General features: G+C 44.3%; 2 protein-coding genes and 2 non-coding genes across 6 annotated transcripts in view; 1 reads left to right on the top strand and 3 right to left on the bottom strand.

Annotated features, from left to right (window-relative positions):
• Window positions 1-11: 11 nt before the first annotated feature.
• On the bottom strand, window positions 12-84 carry Trnaf-gaa (transfer RNA phenylalanine (anticodon GAA)). The gene has a single exon. It is a non-coding gene; the product is annotated as a tRNA-Phe (tRNA).
• Window positions 85-260: 176 nt separating this feature from the next.
• On the top strand, window positions 261-333 carry Trnaf-gaa (transfer RNA phenylalanine (anticodon GAA)). Its single transcript has one exon. It is a non-coding gene; the product is annotated as a tRNA-Phe (tRNA).
• Window positions 334-387: 54 nt separating this feature from the next.
• Window positions 388-20587, bottom strand: part of LOC108022697 (mucin-5AC) — a 37010-nt gene continuing 16810 nt past the window's right edge. For all 3 annotated transcript variants that reach the window (XM_017091771.3, XM_044091825.2, XM_050887333.1), the window contains 7 exons: window positions 11374-11612; window positions 7010-7285; window positions 2115-5189; window positions 1735-2050; window positions 1540-1670; window positions 1309-1476; window positions 388-1222 (listed from right to left, as the gene is read on the bottom strand). In XM_017091771.3, the coding sequence (XP_016947260.1) occupies window positions 887-1222; window positions 1309-1476; window positions 1540-1670; window positions 1735-2050; window positions 2115-5189; window positions 7010-7285; window positions 11374-11612 (4541 nt within the window). In that variant the 3' untranslated portion in view covers window positions 388-886. The remainder of the gene's footprint in view (window positions 1223-1308; window positions 1477-1539; window positions 1671-1734; window positions 2051-2114; window positions 5190-7009; window positions 7286-11373; window positions 11613-20587) is intronic.
• On the bottom strand, window positions 14073-14672 carry LOC108022063 (uncharacterized). Its single transcript, XM_017090908.3, has one exon. It carries the CDS (start codon window positions 14634-14636, stop codon window positions 14121-14123), a length of 516 nt encoding a protein of 171 aa, XP_016946397.2. The 5' UTR covers window positions 14637-14672; the 3' UTR covers window positions 14073-14120.

The following is a 20587-nucleotide window of genomic DNA, read 5'->3' as shown; positions in this document are numbered from 1 at the left end:
AAAGAGGTATTTGCCGAAACCCGGGATTGAACCGGGGACCTTTAGATCTTCAGTCTAACGCTCTCCCAACTGAGCTATTTCGGCAGTTGAGGTTCTTCTTCCAGAAATGCTACTAGCGTTAGGCGCGGGTAAATAAATTGTTTTGGTTGGTGTCTTCGCTAAGTGCATTTTTCATTACACAACACTGAATCCAATTGCTTCCATTAAGACTCAAACCATTGGTGGTGTGAAAACCGGCTCTTGCCGAGACGTTTCCAACTGCCGAAATAGCTCAGTTGGGAGAGCGTTAGACTGAAGATCTAAAGGTCCCCGGTTCAATCCCGGGTTTCGGCACTTACCTTTTTACTTTTTTTTATAATAATTAAATTAAGAAAATACCTCACAATAATCTGTGTATATAGTTTTTATTTTTCGTCTAGTCTCAGACATCATTAGTATTATAGCAAGCCGCCAGTACTTTAAATAATACAAAGTATATATGTAGTGTATCTAGTTTTACTTTACAACTAGGATTAACTAAGAGTGCATGACTATTTATTTTCCGGGGGGCGTGCCCCAACGTTCTATTAAGAAACATTTCCTTCGTACGTATCTATTAAGTGGAAGTGTAAGGCATCCAGATATAGCAGCTCCATTAGGTATACAAAAGTAGTTAGCTTAAACATAGTCTAGCTACGCCTGGCCGTGGGTACCGAAAAGTGTCCGACTTTTGAGCCAAGCCAGCCAGGCAGTACGATAAATTATAGCAGCATTACAACTACGAATCTTTACGCTATTAAGTTACAACTCAAAATCGTTCGCAAGTTACTAAAGCTAGTGCGCGGACATGGGCGGATCATCTGGTTCATCCAGTCCAGTCCAGTCCAGTCCAGTCAAGTTGGCCCGCTCAAAAGTCGGGATCATAGTCGCGGGAGTAGCGCGTCCGACTCGCGTGGTTGTTGTAGCTGTACATCTGGTGGGCATCGGCGAAGGCATCCGGATACTGGTGTCCATAGGCCTGCTGGTGCTGCTGCGACGACTGGTGGTGATGATTGGCGGGGTACTGGCTGTGGCCGCCGTGGTTGCCATGGTGGAGCTGCGGCCTCTTCAGCGAGTCGCCCTTCTGCGAGTAGGTCGGCTGCTGGTCGTAGAAGTAGTCCCCGCTGGAGTGGGGATGGCGGGTGGAGCGCCAGCTGTCGTAGATATTGGAACTGTTGCTGCCGTGCATCGAGTTGGTGAAACGCTGGGGGGAAAATAAACGTCCATAAGTAGGTATAAGTCCAAAATCCCTCTTGGAGACCACTAAATTACTGAGGAACGTTGCGGTACCTTCGGCTTGATGGGTTGCTTGGTATCATTCCAGGGATCATCAATGTTGTAGAAGTCGTCCACTCCGTAGTTATCCGCACCACCCATGTGGTTGACCTTCAGCTCGTTCAGCATATCGTTTGTAAGAGGAATGGGCGTCTTCTTGGCCCTCTTCTGGCGATTGAGCAACTGAAATGGGGATTATATAACATTAAAAATTAAATCAAAATTAAATATGCATACTTAACTCACCACTGTGACACCGAAAATGACGACAAACACCAGGGAGCCCACTCCAATCACAATCACCACAATGGCCCATTGGGGAATGAGCAGATCCTCCTCGGCAAACTCCACATTAGTGTGAAGATTTTTGGCGATGACTGAAGGGGGAAATTAGCATAATTATATGAAGAGCATATGACAGAAACTTATTCCTCCACCTACCGCTAAAGTCTGTGGCCACTGGGTCAATGATGTATTTGCCCATCTGGTAGGTGGCCGTGACCAGCTGCTCCTCCTGCGGTCCCGAAACGCTGTCCGTCTCGTTCTCCTGGGCGTCCTTGTCGGGCAAAACCGGAGTGGCTGGCTTGGTGAGGGCATCGTGGAAGAGCTGGCGGATCTCCAGGGTATCCACATCCTCGGTAATGTTGGCCAGCTCCACATAGTAGTCGACCAGGACGCTGCCCTTGCTGAAGCTATCGATGCGCACCTTTTTGTACCACTTGTTCAGCTGAGGGGCGCCGGAATAGACATCATTAAGCTGTGAAAAACGGACATTATAGTTATATTTCTGGTTCCAATGGATGGATGTAGTCCCAACCCACCTGTGCCTCCAGCTCGTGGGCCAGGTTTTTCCACTCCAAGGTGTTGTGATCCAGGAGCTCCGGCTTCCAGGCCACACCATCGATGATCTTGATGGTGGCAGCCAGGTCGCAGTCGGCGGTGCAGTGACCCGGCTTCGTGGGTCGTGGCGTGGTGGTTGTGGTGGTGCTGGTCGAAGTGGTGGTGGTGCTCGTGGTACTGCTGGTTCCACTGGCAGCCAGCAGGTCCTCAAAGTTGATGGTCTGGGCATTCAGCTTGTCGATGGACAAAGGAGTGGTGGGTGGAGTTGGCCAGCCGGTGAATTCAGTGGTGGCTCTTGTTGGCGGACCCTTTTTGATCATCACCTGCAGGCCTGAGTTTGAGGATTCAGTGGAAGGACCTCCCTCTCCTGCAGGATGGGGTGTGGTCAGACGGTGGGAGCCCACTCGTTTGAGGTTGCCCCTCGGGAACACCACCTTCAAGCCACTTCCTCCGGCAGGTTCAGTAGCAGCTGTAGCTTCAGTGGTGCTGGAAGCCATCGTCTTGGGTTTTCCTGTTGTGGTTGTGGTGGAGGTGGTGCTGGTGCTGGTGGAGGCGGGATGCAGTTTCTTGGCTTTGTAGCCAGGTGGCAGCAGGGAAGCGGGAATCTCATCACTAGAATCGCTCTCCGTTTCATTAAGCTTAAACCCAGGAGGTAGAAGATCCTTCAAGCTGTCTATTTTAATGGGGGTCACTCCGGGTGGCAACTTGGGCTCCTCCTTTGCCGCGGGAGCCTTGTAGCCAGGAGGCAGCTGGAAGGTGCTCAAATCATCGAAGGGCACGGCAACTGGGAGATTTCTGGGAGTGCTCGAGGGACTGGAAGTGGTGGTATTCGCTGGAGGCTTGGGAGTACTACTCAATTTGTAGTCCTTGGGAAGAAGTGAAGCCAACTTTTCATCAAACTGTATTTCGCTGAAGAGACTCTCCAGTCCAGATGCAGCACTACTCTCCTCCGGCTTGCCAGTAGTGGTCGTGGTGGAGGTGGTTTTGGGTGGCTTGTAACCTTTGGGCAGTAGTCCCGCCTGGGCCACATCCTGTACGGTAACCTGACCACTCTTAAAGGACCTACTGATGGTGGAGTTCCGTCCCGGCTTGGGTTTCGATATCTCGGCTGGAGGAGCTTCTGTCGTGGAAGTAGTGGTCGTAATCTTACGATTTTTGTAGCTTGGTCTTGGCTTAAAGCCCACAGGGAGCAGGGTGGCCAGCTCATCCATTTCGCCATCGTCAAAGTGCTGGACTTTCACCTTACTGCCACTGCTAGTGGTTCTGGGAGCATGGGATGTGGTCCTGGGCTGGTACTTCCTGATGTGAGGCACGAACTTTCCTGGTCCTGTACCCACAGTAGTGCTAGTCGCTGGCGTGGAGGAGTCCATCTGGCTAATGATGGGGTACTTCCCCGAAAGCAAGCCACTCGAGAGCTCCGATTGCACGCGATCCAGCTTGTCGATGATGCTCTCCGTGGAGGCAGCCACCGGGGGTTGAATGGAGGAGGAACTCGGCTGCACCTCCTCGCTGCCCTCCGATGGCTTTTGGGCCGGCGTCTGCTGCTGCTTGGAGTGCACCTTCCTCTCGAGCTCGGAGAGGGTCTGCTTGGTCTCCTCCTGCTCAATGGCCGGGAAGGGCAGGAACCGGGCTCCATTGATGCTACGACTGGGTTGGATGGAGGCCACCACCACATAGTTCTCGGTGGCATTGCTGCCCTTCTCCTCCTCCAGGGTTATGGGTGTGGTGGTCTCTAACCTGAGGTCAGCATGGGAAGCCTCCTCGTCCTTATCCGCATCTTCGGTTATCGAGTTGGAGGCCGGAGTAACTGGAGATGGCAGTACCGTGGATCCATTGACCACGCTCTTTGTGGTCACCACCGATATGATTTCGCGTTCGTCATCGTGCTCGCCACTCGGTGTGGATGCCTTGGAGTCCTGACTTTCCACCTCCTTAGTAGAGTCCTCACTGCCCTCCTCATCATCGTATTCGTATTCCTCACCTTCGCCTTCGTCATCGTACTGGGACTCGGATTGCTCCTCCTGTTTGGACAAGCTCTGGTTCTCGGATTTTGATGAGCTGTGCTCCTCCTGCTTGGAGGACTTTGTCTCCTCCTGCTTGGACACGTTCTCCTCCACCTTTTGAGTCTCTACTTCCTCCTGCTTGGAGATGCTCTCCAGTGGCGATTCAGTGGTCACAGTTTGCTCTTCCACATGGAGATCCTCGGTGGATTGGTTTTCTTGTGGAAGAACAGTGGTGGCTTCCTCTACAATCTCCTCCTCATGAGTGGGCGGCAGAGTGGTGACCTCAACCTCGGCATTGCTGACCTCGGAGACATCCGTTTGGCTTTCTTCAGTGCTGCCAATGCTGGTGCTCTCATGTTCCACTTCCGAAATGGTGGTGAGTTCGGAGATCGGTTCTGCAGGAGGGGATGCTTCATTCTTGGCCACGGTCACTGGGGTTACGCTCTCCTCTTGGAGTGGTAACTTCTCCAAGCTGGAGGACTCGGAGTGCTCTTCAGTTCCCTCGTCGGACTCCTGTTCGTACTGCTCGTCGCTGCCCTCCTGTTCCTCATCTTCCTGCTCCTCATCGTGGACATCTTCCTCCTCTTCCTCGGCACTTTCGGTGGTGCTGGTGGTGCGGGCGGTAGGTCTGGCTGGCAACTTTAGCCTGGCTCCGCTGTAGTTGAAGGGTCGCTTGCTGACTACACTCACTGGTTCGTTGACTTCGCGACTGATGAAGACTGGTCTCCTGGGATTGGGAGCCTTCCTGCCAAAACTGGGTCGTTCCGAGGGAGTGTTCTGAGTGGTTGAGGTGGTACTGGTGGACTTGCCCCGGTTGCTGCCGAATCTATTGTACCGCTTGCTGCTGACCTCGGCACTCCCTGTGGTTGTGGTCGTGGTGGAGGCAGTGGAGCTGCCAGGCTGATAGCGATTGCGGGGTCTGAAGGGTGTGGCTGCCGGAGTGGCTGGATTCTCCGGAAGTGCCGAAACGGGGGCTTGGGTTCGCGTCCGGGTGGGTGAGAACCCGCCATTGCCAAACGAAGGACGACTGCTGGTCACCGGACGCTTGTCGGTCTGTCAAGGAGAGATATGGGTGAATTAGTAGCTTTTTTTGTATAAGACTTAGATTTTGGAACACTGGTAATAATACCCCCAGAAGCCACAGCTGCTGGCCCCCGTTCACAGCCTCGACTGTCGACTATCGTCATGGGAAACTGTTACAGTTTCGACATGGAGCCACGGAACCGCAATCTCTGCGGTTCGTCTGCTGTCGATTGTCTTGCGTGCGAACTCTTCTCAACCGCCGTGCCATTCAAGTGATTCTCAAATTTGTCTAAAGCGTTTGTGCAAATTTCCAGATCCAATCCGTGCATCCATAATTTATGCGCTCGTATTTATTTAATTTTTATGTGAAGGCAGCCTCGCAACTGTCAAAGTTAGGAGATTCCCCCAGCAGGTTGCCAAATCCGTTGCACGGCGAAAAATAAGATCGTTTTGCACCTGAGCGGTGTTTCATTTGCCCAGGGTTACGAAACTACAAAGTCGAATTTTAAATCCGTATCTTTTTCAACAAAATCTAGTTAAATTTAAGGTGGATTTTATAGGATAAAGGATCGTCTAGCACCTGATAGAATACCTTTCATTTATCTCATACTTAACACTTTGAAGCTTGCAAACTCTAAGACTTTAAAGGCACTAAAACCCATTTGATTGATTCATAGAAACATCAATTTTTTCTCAACGTGGCCAAGTGTTAGAGCCATGAAGTCGCTTGGCAATGGATGGCAGGTGGAGAATGGCCCGAGAAAATGGTTTTGTTAACCACCAGGCTGATCTCGAGAGTAATGCCGACTAATGAGTTTCGAGCGCCCACTAGCAATTGTTATTATGGCCGATTAATCGTGAGCTGATTTGATATTTAAGCCGGCATCAATCAAGCCAGCACTTTCGCCCGAATGGGCCAACAAATTGCTGCAATTAACTCGAGAAATTTATGTGGGCAAAATGGGAAAACGGAAAGGCAAAATAGAGTGGGAAACGCTTCCGCTCTGACATTTCAATTATGAGTCGGACGTAAAATAAACATTATACCTATATGTAAATGTTAGCAGCTTAAAAATTAAAAATAAATAAATGCACACTTGCTACTCGAAGTCTTTTGCAAATAAACAATTTCCCAAGAGGGGCTGGTAATGCGAACATGATTTATGAACGAAGTTCGCTGGCTTGCCAAAACGCTAAGCAAATAACAATAAAAATGTGGAGCATGAAGTGCAACCGGGTGAAAGGTAAAATATGTTTTGCCACAATTCGATTTGGCCTTTTTCTGCGGTTTTGTGTGGCAAATGTTTTTTACTATTTTTTATTTATAAATTAAACTGCAAAAAGTGGAGTTCGCGTGGCTTCGAACTGGTTCTGAAGTTTGCCCACTTGAGGTGGCAATAAAAAATAAAAAAGAAAACGCCGCAAAGCATTTACTGTTTGGAAGTCACGTAAGACTCCCGAAACTTGAAAAAAAACTGATATTTGCCGAAATCAGAGCAGAGCCAATTGTTTTGTTAACTTGTTATGCAATGCCAAAGCGAAATTGTGTTGCCTGAGTTCGAGTGCTTCTTGTTATGCCAATTGAGATTGGTTTTCTGGCGCTTTTACTTTCTGCGATCAGCACTCTCCATCTTTAAATACACAGAAAAAAATCTTAGATTACGAGGTTTTAAAAGGATTCTAAAGCAACGTTATAGCATACTGTACGTGTGGCAGCAGTGAATGGGCAGAGCTATCTGCTTTGTAAGCTTCTAAAGCACTTTCCTTACTTATAGTTTTTCTTTCTAAATTTTTCAACTTTTAAAAACACCTATAAATATTTCTTTCCGTGTAGATTTCGATTTCCTTACCCCAGGTTCGCTGAAGTGGGCCAGAAATTGCGTCTGCTGGTGGGGCACATTGATGCGCTGCGTCTGCGGCTGGAATCCACCGGTCAGACTGTTTCCCGCTCCAGTCCGTATCGCCTTGGAGCGTGTGAAGCCGTTGGTCAGCGATGCGGACGTTGCACCAGATCCCGCTCCCGCCGCCAATCCCGCCGAGCCTCCCGCTGCCGCTGGCCCCGCACCCGCCGGCACTCCGAAGGGGCGTGGCGAGATATCGTAATAGTCCGTCTGGCGATTCGGTTTCTGTGGCCAAAGAGAGAGGTGGAGGAGAAATAAGACATCGTGATAGGCTTTTAATGGTGTTATGCGGCAAAGCAGGTTAATTAGTTTTACTTTGGTTTTGCGGGGCTTTTTGTCAAATGATATAAATGGTCTGATAAATAATGGATTGGGGCTTCTAGCAGAATGGGTCTGTAATTAAAAGTATGTGGGAAAAGACATCATCGGTCTTCATTTAAGGATTTCAATCTTTAGGGTTATTGAACTTTAGGTTCCCCCTTCATTAAGAAATGGCACACATTAATCTTATCTTAAAGAATGCCAGCTTCTGGTGCTTGAACTGGTTATTATGTTATCTTAAAGTGGAAAAGCATATTCAAAACAGGCAAGGTTATCTTAATTGTTCTTTCTTTTAAATCAAATTTATCGAAAATCCTATAAATGCAGTAAAATACATAATAATTTACATTTATACAACTTGAATCATCCTCGGAATTTACTGAATGAATCAGTGTGAATCAGAAGTATTTTAATGGTCAAGGCAGAAATTTACCAAATTGTTTAGTCACCACCATATGCACATCATATTGCAAGGTTCTTTTTAACCAAAATCCAATCATGTACATTTCTCAGGGGAGATAATATTGAAAACCAACCAGGAAGAAAAGTACACTTCCAATTATACCTACAACTTTAGTTCCCCTAACATAAGACTTTCTTAAGCTGACAAAAACCATTTTTGATAGGGCCTTTTACTTGACAACCCCAAAGTCCGCTTAAGTGACAGAACTATCATAAGCCGGGTCTTAAGTCCATAATCTAGGCCAACTTCAAGTGGGTGGGGGCACTTGAGTGCCCAGAGAGATCAGGCAGACCCTTCTCAAGCACCTTCGACGTGCTGCAGACAATGCCGCAGAGCTCTAGACGGATTGCCACACAAATCAACAATGGAAATCGATTGAAAATATTTGATTGAAGTGTATCAAGGTCGTTGGAAACGATATCCAGCTCCACCAACTCACTAATTATCCAGTCGCAGGGGCCAAAATCCAAATTACCGCCACCACTTGTTGTTATCCATTATTATTGGTGTGCACTATATGGCATTGTTTGGGCTGGCTTGGTTTTCTCGCTGGCTTTTTGAAAGTGTGGTTGGGCCTTTTCGACTGCATTGGCTCTAGAGGTTTTGCTCTGTTAAGCAAATTGCATACAAAACGCGAGTTTTGTTGCTAAAAGGTGCATTTCAATGCATTTATTTTTCCGCTTCTTGGCGGGCCAGTTTACGCATCAGAAAATTTGAGTTAGCCTCCCACGAGTCCACAGATCTTATTGTATCTTCAATTTTCAATCCAGGGGGCCCCAGATTTTCTTTCGCCGAGAGAAATGCCAACGGACTTAGTCTGATTAACAGCCATTTGATGGGCGGCTCTACTAATGGCAACACCTTCCCATTTGTACACAGGAAAAAATGATGTCTTATGTCTTTTATCTTAAAATATGTAATTTTACATCAATTTAAAAATTATAAAATAAAATGATATATTTCGTGACAAAAATATTACAATTCCATTTTATATTATGGATCCTTTTTTATTTTAAAATATATTTTAAAAGTCATAACATTGTTTTTATTTTCCGAAGCAAAAGCATTTCTTTGAGATACCATTCCGCTTTTTTATTGAAAATTAAATTCCCTTCTTTATATAGTTGTAATTAAATGTAAGCTCATTCCACCAGTACTTATAATTAGCAATTTCTTTGATTTTAGTGATACTAGAAGAAGAAATAGGCTTTCTCTTATTTCAAGATTCCATCCTAAAACCCTCCACTATATTTATTTTTAAATAAAGCCTATTTCAGAGGTTTCATCATATTTTACTTCACCTTAGTGTGGGTTTGTGTGCTCTGAAATGCGCTCATATCGAAGTTTCACTGCTCCATTGTCAACAGTTGGTCGGATTTTGTGTGTTAGTTGGTGAGTGCTGGAGTGGCGGCGAAGAAAGCGATCGCCGGTCGGCGGGGAAATTAAAAACAAACGTTTCTAAGACATTTGTCAATATGGCATGTAGCATAATGAAACTATGAGAGCTTCGCTCACGTCTGTGGAAAGCAGTCGGCCCGCGGAGGGGGTTATTGCACCGCCACTCATTTCAGACATTACGACGCACTTTCCCCTTGGCCAAACACACTCCGCACACTCGACACTTGGCCAATCAGCCGCCGTTCAGGCCAATCAGCATTTTCCATTATGTTTCACGATAGGCCGATGGGCCCGGAGGGAGGGAGTCAGCGAAAGGATCTGTTCGGTAGCCGAGCTCCTTCAGCCTCCTGAAGCTGTCTCCATTCATCATTCGGAGATATGAGTGCCAGTGGATGCTTGGGCGCTACCTTCTCTGGACTTGAGCCGGGTTAATTGAGTTTTCATTGGCTCATAAAGAAGTCAGTTCCATTAGCTAAGGTGGAAGCACAGGACGGGCTCGGAAAAAGAAGTTCTGAATACCCTACCTGATCAATGATGTTGAGTTTAATCTGAAGATTAAGTTTTAATGGATTGAAAAGTGAATTGAAGTGTGGGTTTATATGTTTAGCATACCAGTAAAAACTTTTACCAATAAAGAGACTTGTTTTTTGGGTTCGTTAGTTTAATTTATAACCCTTTCCGTTCAATATAAAAATCCATGCTCATATGAAGATACATTTTTCGATACTCAATTAGAAATTAAAGCCATTGTCCTATGATTGTTTGGTATATTTGTAACCAAATCTAAAGTAACATTTTACAGGAAGTTCCCCATTGGTTTCCCACAATACTTCCCACTTTCCATACCAATTTCACAACCTTTCGATAGGGCCCTCTTCAAGTGTGTAACGAAGTCAGCAGCACAATGCGAGTGGCAGAGCTCCAGATTGTGGATTGTCGGGGATTGATGGTGCAGCAATCCCCAGCGAAGACCCCTGCTGGGAGGCACCACCTCCTCCCCTTTGGGCCCTCCAGTGCCATTTCAATTAGGGCCAAGCCGCGAGCTGCAAGATGCAGGCTGCAGGCAAAGTGCGTGCTCATCGGCCCGCTGACTGGCCATAAACAATATGAATTTACATTTTTTTCAATTAAGAAACTAGCTGGCTGCGCCACCCTCCGCCTCCTCGCGCGGCTTTGAATGCCCAACAATTGCTCACGCATATTTTCGTTGATATGCAGAAGCCGCTTCGCTTTGTTTGCCTTTGGTCAAGTGAAAGTATACTTAATATGCCCATCGGAGTCCAAATGGCCAGCCTGCAGTTCCCGCCATTTCGTTCACGCATATACTTTATATCTATAATTTGATTGCAGTTTTTGTTTTGGAGATTTATGTGTTTTTGACGTGCTAGCGTGCCACCTACGGATATTTTTTAAAAGCAACCAACAGTTTTTGACAGTCGCGTGCCGTAAAAATAAACTAAACATTAAAAACATATGGAGAATCATGTTAGGTTAGCCATAAAAGAGAAAGGCTGACCTTTGAAGCTCTCTGATGCATTGCATTTTTAAACAGTGTTGGATACCTTAAATCATCTGTTTTAAAATACTTAAAATGTCATGATTTAAAAGCACTAAATGGTATTTGTTCCTCATTGTGTTGAAAAAAATACTTATTTTCTGACTGTAGCCAAAAACAAAATAAAAATGTTTAAAATATGATTTTTAAAGTGAAATGTAGCACTATTAGGTTCCTTTTTAATGCAATATCTTATGCTGCACATTTTTAAACACTAGTAGTATGTTTAAACGATAGACATTGATTTTAATATGCCCCTTTTCGTGTCACGCCACCATCTCAACAGCCAAACGGCAATTCAAATTCCGGCCTGCAATTTTGGTCAGCCAACTAAATCAAATTTCATATGTGGCATGTGGAAATCCTTTGCTTTTTGCATTCGATTTGAATTCATTTTTGGCGTTGATTGACTGGCGTGCCTAGAGCCCGCAAGAAACAACAAGAAAACCGGAGAAAACGCCGAAAAAACCCCACTTAATTGCCGAGAGCGGAGCTGCTCGAACGCCCCCTTCGCCGAACAAGGAAATGTAATGGGGAAATAATTGAATTTGAATTTGGTGCAGGCGAAAAACTTACCGCAAACTGGGAACTGCCGCCCCCAAATTGAGCGCCGAACGGCGAGTTGGCCGCTGCAGGGGATTGCTTGGCGTTTTCGTTGGCTATGAAGAGGAGCTGTTCCTGGTAGGAGCCCGGCGAGGGGGAAAATCCGCCGGAGCTGGCCCGGAACCCACTCAGGGACTGCGGCTGCTGGCGCGGAAAGCTCCCAGACGATGGCACAAATCGGTTTTGCGATGGGAAGTAGTAGCTGGAAGTATCTGAAGGTCGCAGAGTCATTAGTCAAAAGCGCGTAAATGTGTCAACAATCAATTAATTTGGTCACCTCAGCGCCTCTGGCGTCGCTTAGCCATGAGTCGCAAAAAGCCAAATATCATTGCTCTTAATTGCGCGAAAAGTGTAATAAATAAATAAATAAATGCCGCCGGCTGGCAACAAATAAATTATTTTATTTTTTGGGTCACAAATTTGTCAAAGCATGTTACAGTGGGCTAAAAGGGGCAGCGAATAGTGGGTTTATATCTATAAAATGTATTGAAAAATGACTTAAATAGGCTGAAGGTAAAAGTATTATAGAAAAAAAATATTGAACATTTTAATAAGGTATTTTTGCTTAGAATCTTAAACATTATTTCCACTGTGCCTGGCAAAAATGTATTCTGTCTCTTTTTGTCAAACAAAAGTGAATGTGAAGCAAGTGAATGAATGGTATGTTTGGCTGAAAATTCCCTCTGGTAATTACTTTGCAGTAGGTAGGGGCTTTTTTGAGGGGATTTTTACCAAATAAAACTCCCAAAATCGATCAGGGAACCTCAAAACAGTGTTACTCGATTTCCCCATAAATATCCCATAATAATAGCTTATTATATTTTGAAGATTTTCAAGTAGTTAAGCTAATAATACCCCATTAAATTGTTAAATTTTAAGCCTCGGCTGACCCATTTTCCATGTTTACATTGCCGCATCTTTGGCGGCTTAATTTTGCACAATTCTGCTTTTTAGTTGGGACTATGAACGATTGGCAAACGAAAGTGTAGCAAAAACTGCAGGCGGATATTAACATAATTGGATATTGGCGAAACATTTCGTGTGGCATCGAGAAGATAAGATGGGGAACAGACGCGGTAAAGTAGTCACCCAGCTCTGAGATAAAGTTGCATGCGTCACAATCCTGACTCTTTGACCCACAATGTCTTGGCTCGGAAAATAACAAACAAGAAAATGCAGTGGAACCACGCAAACTTCATTTTTTTCCTCGTGTGTCGACAGATTTTCGAGTCGCTAATTGAAAATTGAAATATCTTATGGCCGCAGTATTTCAAACGAAACTGCAGCAGCGATTCATTGAAATTTTATCAGACGAATTTATGCAAGAGCCTCGAGCCGGGGACTTTGGGAGTGGGGGCTTCGCCTACGTCGACTTTATATATGCATTTATCTGGCACTCTTGGGCTTCACACCTTGTTTTTTACCTGAAACGCTTTTAACTGCAAGTAATTGCCGTTTATTATCGCATCTAAGAACGCGACGAGGCGTCGCATGTCTGGCACATTTGCCAGTTTGCGGGTTGCCGAAATGACTGACTGGAGATTAGTTTAGGGTTTGATTTTGATTAATGGCCCAGGGATCTGTCAGAAGAAATATGCCCGAAAATTTGTATGCCAAGGCAGTGGCAGCGGCCCATCGAGTGTTTGTTTAAGGTTGTTCCAACACGCCCACTTCCGTTGTAGGTAAGTGGGCGAATCTTCAAGTTCTCAAAGATTGATTGCTATAAGGTTGCTTTAACTTTTTATTAAGATTAAAAAAATATAAAAAAAATTTATTAAAAATATAATCTATTCATATATTTAAGAGATAGAGGGGAAGAGCGTCCAAATTTAGAAAGGAAAGTACAATTCTTTTGAAGATTCTCTACATTAATTTTACATCCACTCTACTTCCATCTGCACTGCTTGCTGTTCTGCTTGACCACTGCTTGTCGGGGTGGTACGGTTCAAACTTAGCCCTTGGAAAATGGGAGTGGTCGATGGCGCTGCGGTCTAAGTTCTTAGTTCTTGGTAGAATTTCGGGTCCCGAGTTCGATTCCACCGCTTGACCCCCACAAACATCTACATTTTTCCTTCTGCGCTTGGGCAAGAGTGGTTACCATCTCAAGCGTAGCTCGCTCTAATCCGCAGAAGGTAGATTAAATCGTTCATCCTCCATTGCCGTTGACGCTGCACTACGGTTCCATGTCTAAGTGGGCATTGCAGTTCAAATGTGGGTGAATACACTTTGTTTTGCTCTATTTTTATGTGCAGGAACACTATTTTCTCGGGGGAGCCTCTCATTAGCATTCCGTGTGCACTTGACCCAAAATCGAAAAACCATCGAAACAAATTCAAATACGCCGATTCCATGTCGTGACACATTTGCCTATTTCTGGACAGAATTCTACGAGACGTCGGCAACCTTCGGGCTCTTGTCGCATAAATAAGCCTATCGATCGCAATTGGTATTTATGGTAATTGTGGTTTGGGGATCCAATATGTGTGAGCAGAATTTATGATAGTCTGAAAATCGTGGTTCAGTAGGGGAAATCTATTCGAATATGTAATCCATGTTTACATATCATTCAAGTGTTGTTTTTACGATTTTAATCATTTTATGTAATATTTTTTATTTTCTATTCAGGCAATACCTTTTGGTAAAGAAACGATACATTTACATTTAGTTTCATTTCAATAAAATATGTTTTTAATACCAAATTTTTAATAAACATAAAATTATCACAACTTCGATGACTTTTGACGATATGGAACATATTTTGGCAGAGTCTTTGAACGGTTTTCCTGTCTTTTCCGAGGACTGGGCAACGGAGTTGGTCGTCGGGCTATCATCTTGGGACGCAGAATCCTCGAAGAGGGTTCCACCAGAATTACTTTGCGTTTGGGCCTTAGTTTTCTGCTGCGAATATTTTGAAGTGGGTTTTCCCTAGAATTTTTCTTCATTGCCAGCTCCCTGGTTTTTCGCTCCTGCGATGTCTGAACTCTCATTTTTATTAGGTACTTGATCTTCTGTTTTGGAGACAGTTGCTGCCACTTCTCGACGCCCCGAAGGAAATATTCAGAGGGATTGTGGGATGTATTCTTTTTTGCCCCTGCTGCCGCCTCAAAATCCTCAAACTTGCTAATTTGGCTGCTTGTCAAGCTGTCATGCAGGTCCATTTCGCTACTCACTGGAAATTTTGCACAATAATTCGAGCTCGTTTTTCTTTCTCTGGCCTTTTGTTCGAGGGTCTCCATGTGACAGTCCCATTGAATGCTAGGGCACAGGCTACGGCTACTACAATGGCTTTCAAATCCGTTTCAACTTAGCCGCCCTGTTCTAAGCCATCGACAAGGTGGCTCTCAAACTGTCTTCTGCATTTGGCATTTGGCTAAACCAAACGAAACTGGAAAATATAAAAAAAGAGAGGAAAACGCTCGAAACAATGGGGCCGCAACGATCGAGGGGCGTTGTGTGGGCCAAGCGGTTCAATGCAATACCATTTTCAGCCGGCGATCGGTGATCGGTAATCGGTACTTGGACCCAGACTGGTCACGTCAAGTGCTATTTCCCCAGCACAGTGCTCTACGGTTGTGTTCTGCCTGAGTATGCCATAAAAATGTTTATTTTTAAACTTTATGCTTTTCTAGGCAGAATGGTAAAAAAGTTAAGAGAGCTCTGATGTGCAAAGAAGTCGGAGACTATTTCACAAAGGTTTTCTATTTGAAATCCTTTCAGCTAAACTTATGTGCAATATATTGTAAATAAATTACTTGCTTAGTCGTTATATTTTATATCAGTGTGATTGTGATATAGCATTTTTCTAATGATTTATTTCAGCTACTTCACATGCATTGGTCCAGACTTTAATTAAATAATTTAAGCAAGCTCACGACCACTGTGGCACATCGAACCGCTCGGCTTGACATTTACAGATTTGCAGCTAAGAATTCGGAATTTGCACGGCTTTATAGCTGCCGGTCCCGCCGATCTTGTGCCGTCTACCGGCCATATAGATGGAGCTGGCTGTTGGGGGCTTGAGAGCAGCCGGCTAATTACGCGAGTGACAATAGCCCGGGCATTTTCAGATTCATTATATCGCACTGGGCTGGGCTGGTGCAACAAATTGCGAAAATAAAGGCATGAAATCTTGCAGCCTCTTCTTCATTTTGGTTTTTTCTGACTCTTTTTGGCTCTTGCTCGCCCTGTTTTTTGTTTTGTGCGAAATGTCAAGCCGTGGCGCAAATACTTCACCAGAAGTGCAACAAAAGCGAGGCAAACTAGCAACAGCAACAAATGACAGCAGAAACAAGTTGAACTTTACGTTTTTCTTAACTTTAATCAAGTTTCTTGGCTGCCCGCTCTCTGCGATGCACTCGCTATTGTTGTTGTCTGAAGCCGCTTCTTCGTTTTTTATTTATTGAAGGTCGTCGCCGCTGCCTGAGGTTTTTGAATGAAGCTCGAAGATTTTGAAAGTTCCACGGGTTAAAATATAGTTTTGAAGAAGCTGTTTTGAGTAAGGAGAACTTACTCCATTATGAACAGAATTCTACAAAAATGACTCAATAAAATCCCACATTTTATCATCCTCATCAGGGGCAATCAAAGCCTCAAATTAAGACACTCCCACACCCATTTGCCAGATAGTTAAAACTATATTTACCCAGGCCTAGGTGACTCCATAAATACTTAGTTGCTTGGCCAGGCAGAACTCATTTCCTAGATCTCTGACATCATGTATCCGCGCCCAGTTCAGTAAACCCCGTATTATTACTTCTTTTTGTTTGACAAAATTTCATTTAATTTACTCACTTTTAATGGACTGCGCAGAACTGATCAGAACAGAAACGCGAAAGATAACAAAAAAATAATCATTAAAAAAACTAACAAAATTGAAATCGGAGACTGGAATCGAGAACAATAAGCTTCCGACAACGACTGGCGATAATATCAAAGACAAATAAACCCGAGAAGTCTTTCAAGAAGTGGGCAGTGTTCTTTTGCGCGGCGATTCGCTAATTAGAAAATAGTGTCCAGAGGCCCAAGGTCAAGAGTGCGAGATGAAAGTGAGCCAGGCGCGAGTTTGTTAGCACTAATGGGTTAACTGCTTCTGTGCAGCTTCATCCAAGTTCGTCGCCTAAGTCTTTTGTACACATGCAAGTTTGTCGCCTAAGTCTTTTGTTTACTCGCCTGAGATCGTGGAATTCGGCTAGTTTCTGCTTTGCCGTCTAGGCTTGCATCATTTTAGGCGTTTGCCCAACACATCGTGCGCATTCCGATTTAGTTTTTAATTATATTTACTAATACTCCACCGGCAGTCGGTTAATTACATATGCAAACTTGTTACACAAAGTAAACCGAATGCGAGCAGTGAGCAGTGAGTAGCGCAACTGCAAAAACCAAAAGCAAAACAAAGAAAACTGTTGCAAGGCGACTCCACTGGCCAAACAGCTCTCCAGCTGGCTGGCTTTTATTGCTGGCCAAACATTCGAGATTGGAGCACTGGAGCTGTGGAGCTGCGGCGCTCTGGGCGGGGGCACCCACTGGGCTGGCCGACTGAGTGTGGCAAGCAGCGGGCCAGCGAGCAGCAAGTAGCAAATGGCAGAATGCCAAAAGCCCAAACAGTTTGTCAGCAAATAAACAAATTTCACATCTACTCATTGGAGGGAAAAATAGGAAAATATTGGTTGAGGTAGCCCGCGATGTTTGTGCTTCGATAAGTGGCTAACAAACAAAGCCGAGAGAGTACATAAAAATGGTTCGCTTTTCATGAAGCAGCTAAAGTGATATATTTCGCTTAAAAAACTAGAGATATTTGATATATGGGTTTGAGATACAGAGATCGATTTTTATACATTTTTAGTGTGCTTTAATATACGAGTATCAACTAATTTGGATGAAATCATATTTCATTTCTGTTTAATTTTGTATTTCAGAATAATTTAAAAAATTAAAAAAAAAAACTAGTTAAAAGAAGAATTGGTTAAAAGATTTGGTTTACAAGCAACAAGGCAGCAAAATATCCCCAAAACTTTATTCTCCGCTTATTTATACAGAAAATCTAAAGAGTCACAAGAACATTCCCCGATCCCACATCGCAAAAGCGGACAGCAATCGTTAATCATAGCGACTAACACGACAGAACCCTTTAATTAAACACCTTCTAATGCAAACGAGAGTGGAGGAAGTGAGTCCAAGACATGTCACCGGGGAATGTGGCTTTGTCGGGAAAGCGATCCAAAGACAGCTCCACACCCTCGAAGCCTGAGTCAAGTGTCGGTTGTGTAATTGGCCAGCGATAGAACCATTCCACCCATTCCACTCCCCCGCCGAAGCTCGGGCAATTACACAGAATGAAGGCAGAAATAATTGCCCGGCCACAAACAGGTTCTGGCCGGGATTAGAATGTGGCTGGTTGTGTTCTTTGTGCGGGTGTGGGCCAGGTTTCATTCCAATTCCACTCCGAAGTCGAGGGACAGTCGCATTCTAATGGCAGTGTCCTTGGCTGGGGGTTGTGCGCACAAATGATTGATTGGAATTTTCGCTTTTCGTTGGCCAACAGCAGGCGGATATTGTTTGCGCGAAGTCGGAAATGGGGCTCTCTACCAAAACATACAATAAATCAATTATGAAAACCAGAAAACTGGCGAACGGGCCATTTAAACTGGTTTGAAATATGTACATTTCACAGTTTGCTTTTAGTTTTCCCTATCTTTTTTCCCCACCCAACAAGCTGGCTATTTGCATAAGCCGTGCAACTTGTAGAGCAATTATACGCAAATTTTGGTCAATGGGCGAACAGGTTGGCTTTTCTGGTGGTGAATGCAAAACTACGACTCTAAACTGGGTAAGTGTAACGCAGACGCTGGAGAGCTCTTTAAAATGCCAGCAGGTGTCCCCCAGATGATATTCGGATTATATAAATTAAGAGTCGGTGTCACTTTCCCACCTCTTCCCCGCCTGGGAAGCGCTCGTCATCAAAATCACCCGAAATTGAAAGCATTTTTCGGTGGAAACCGCATAAATTTGTAAACCATTTAGGCTAAAACCTTCGATGCGCCGCCAGACAAAAAACACAGCAGCAACTACTGGGCGTGGCTGACCAAAAATAAAAACAAAACAAACCTTTACGTAATGCTCGCTGAGGTCAGTTTTGGTTTTTTTTTTGGGCGGTGAAATGAATGAATTTTGGTGAGCGAAAGAAAGCCCCCCGAAGGCCGGGCCCAAAACGAAAGTGAAATTTCCATCGCCCATCGATCGAGTCAATTTTTCATTGGCTCCGCTTGATTTCGAGCTCATTGTTTCTCAAATTAAATAATCATCGTCAATTTACATTTTTCCTTTTGTGCAAGCCTAAAGGGTAGGTCGTGTTTTTAATAAATTGATTTGAAAGAGAATTATTGAATTTGGAAATGGAAAATTAGGGAAAGACGCTTGATTTGAGGAAAGCGTTAAGGGAAAACAAAAGAAAAACGACAGCAGTGCATAAAAATCAAATGAAATTTTTGAATTGCATGAATCAATGCATCATTTAAAAAAAAATGGTTTTAAGGATTGCTCAATATTATCACCGACTCCAAAGCTTATTAAATATTTGCAATGCAAAGCAAACAAATTGATTTTACGCCACAAGCATGTACTTCCATAAATCCATTTTTTACTCAGGCAGCGCTGACTTGGGACCCATGATTTAGGCATAAAAGGACAATGGCAATAAATGGTGGGGTTCGTGGCCCAATGGAAATGGCAAACGAACATGAAAAACTTCTTAGCTGGAAAATTCTTTAGCCGGTTTTCGTGTTGGCCATGCCACCATACCACTCCCGAATTGGCGAAGTGGCTGGCCAAAACGGAAAACTGGTTCAATTCCAGCTCTAAGCCAGGCCCAAAGCTGGTGCGGGTGGCTAGCCCCTTCACCCTTTTAACCCCCCTTTTGGGCCCCCTTTGAGTTTAGGCCCACTCGCAAAAACACGACTTGGCCAAAGGCAAAGACTTCGAATCCAGCTTCCATCCAGAGCTGGGCCCTTCGTTTGGTTTGTTTTCTGTTTTTGGGTTGGATTCGGATTTGAGTTTTGCTTTTTCCCATTTTTTGGAGGGAGCTCGTGCTGGGTTCAGAGTTGGAGTGTAGAGTCCAAATTTGTGGGTGAAAGGCCGCGGCTGCTTTGCATTTGGCTGGCTGTCTGTGGCCCCTCATCGATATTCTATCAATTATTTGATGTTTGATTTGTGCTTCACACTCGGATGTTGACTTTTCATCTGCTTCTCCGCGGTTTTCCACTGAATTTTTGGCTTCGTCAGCTCTGCTCGTGCCGCGTTTTTTCTCGCCTTTTTCGAGGTGCGACTGCACTTTGTTTACGTTCATTTTTGCCATGTTGTCTCTGTAGTTAACATTTATTTCTGTGCCCCTCTGCGGAGCTGCTCTTTGGGCTTTATGTAATTTGCAAAGCGTGCTCTAATAAAAGCACCAGATAGCCGCCACCACAGCAACAAAAATTATATGGCAAATATTAAAACTAAATTACGAGCGCAAATGCAAACGAGTTTTTTCTGTTTCGCGATTGCAAATACCCGCACTGGAATCGAGAAAAAACAGATTGTGCTGGGTGCCAAAGTGGTCCGACTTCCTCGGCTTGGCTGGCCTTTTTTTGCGCTTTCAACTGGGCTTGGCCTGGGCCAAGTTGACTTGACTTGGCTGGCTGTCTTGGCCATAAATCTCATTTAATAAGCGCTCAAATCAAACAGAAAGGCGAATAGAAAACTAGAACTGTAACCTAAGTCTGATGAAACTGATAGGCTAAGAAAAAACCAAACAGATTATAAAGAGAAAAAATTACAAGAAATTCTAGTTGATTATTTGAAGGCTGAAACAATCTTTATACTTTCAACTTTATGTCGATTTAACGCAAATTCTTCCTGTTTTTCTGGGTGAGGTAGCAGAGTACACCTGTACTTTAAAAGAAAATTAAAGTTTGTAAGGAAAAGCTTTTGTTTTCATACCTCACAAATCACTCCCTAAACAGAACAGAATAAAACCGAAACTGTAAATAAAATTAATAAAATTAATTTTTATCATAGAAGGCGAGGTCTAAAGAGTCTTCCTACTTTATGTCAACTCTTTTTGCTTTTATAAATGTTTTTTCAGCCAGCATCATTTCAGCAAACATAAAACATGTCCCAAAAAAGTTATGTTCTTATAACTTCCAACCAC

The sequence above is a fragment of the Drosophila biarmipes genome, chromosome 2R, assembly GCF_025231255.1.
Source record: "Drosophila biarmipes strain raj3 chromosome 2R, RU_DBia_V1.1, whole genome shotgun sequence".
Taxonomy (NCBI): Eukaryota; Metazoa; Arthropoda; class Insecta; order Diptera; family Drosophilidae; genus Drosophila; species Drosophila biarmipes.
This window is presented reverse-complemented; position numbering and strand designations above follow the sequence as displayed.

Coding starts and splice junctions, on each gene's coding strand:
- LOC108022063 (XM_017090908.3), bottom strand. CDS start 14,636: ATGGAGACCCTCGAACAAAAGGCCAGAGAAAGAAAAACGAGCTCGAAT.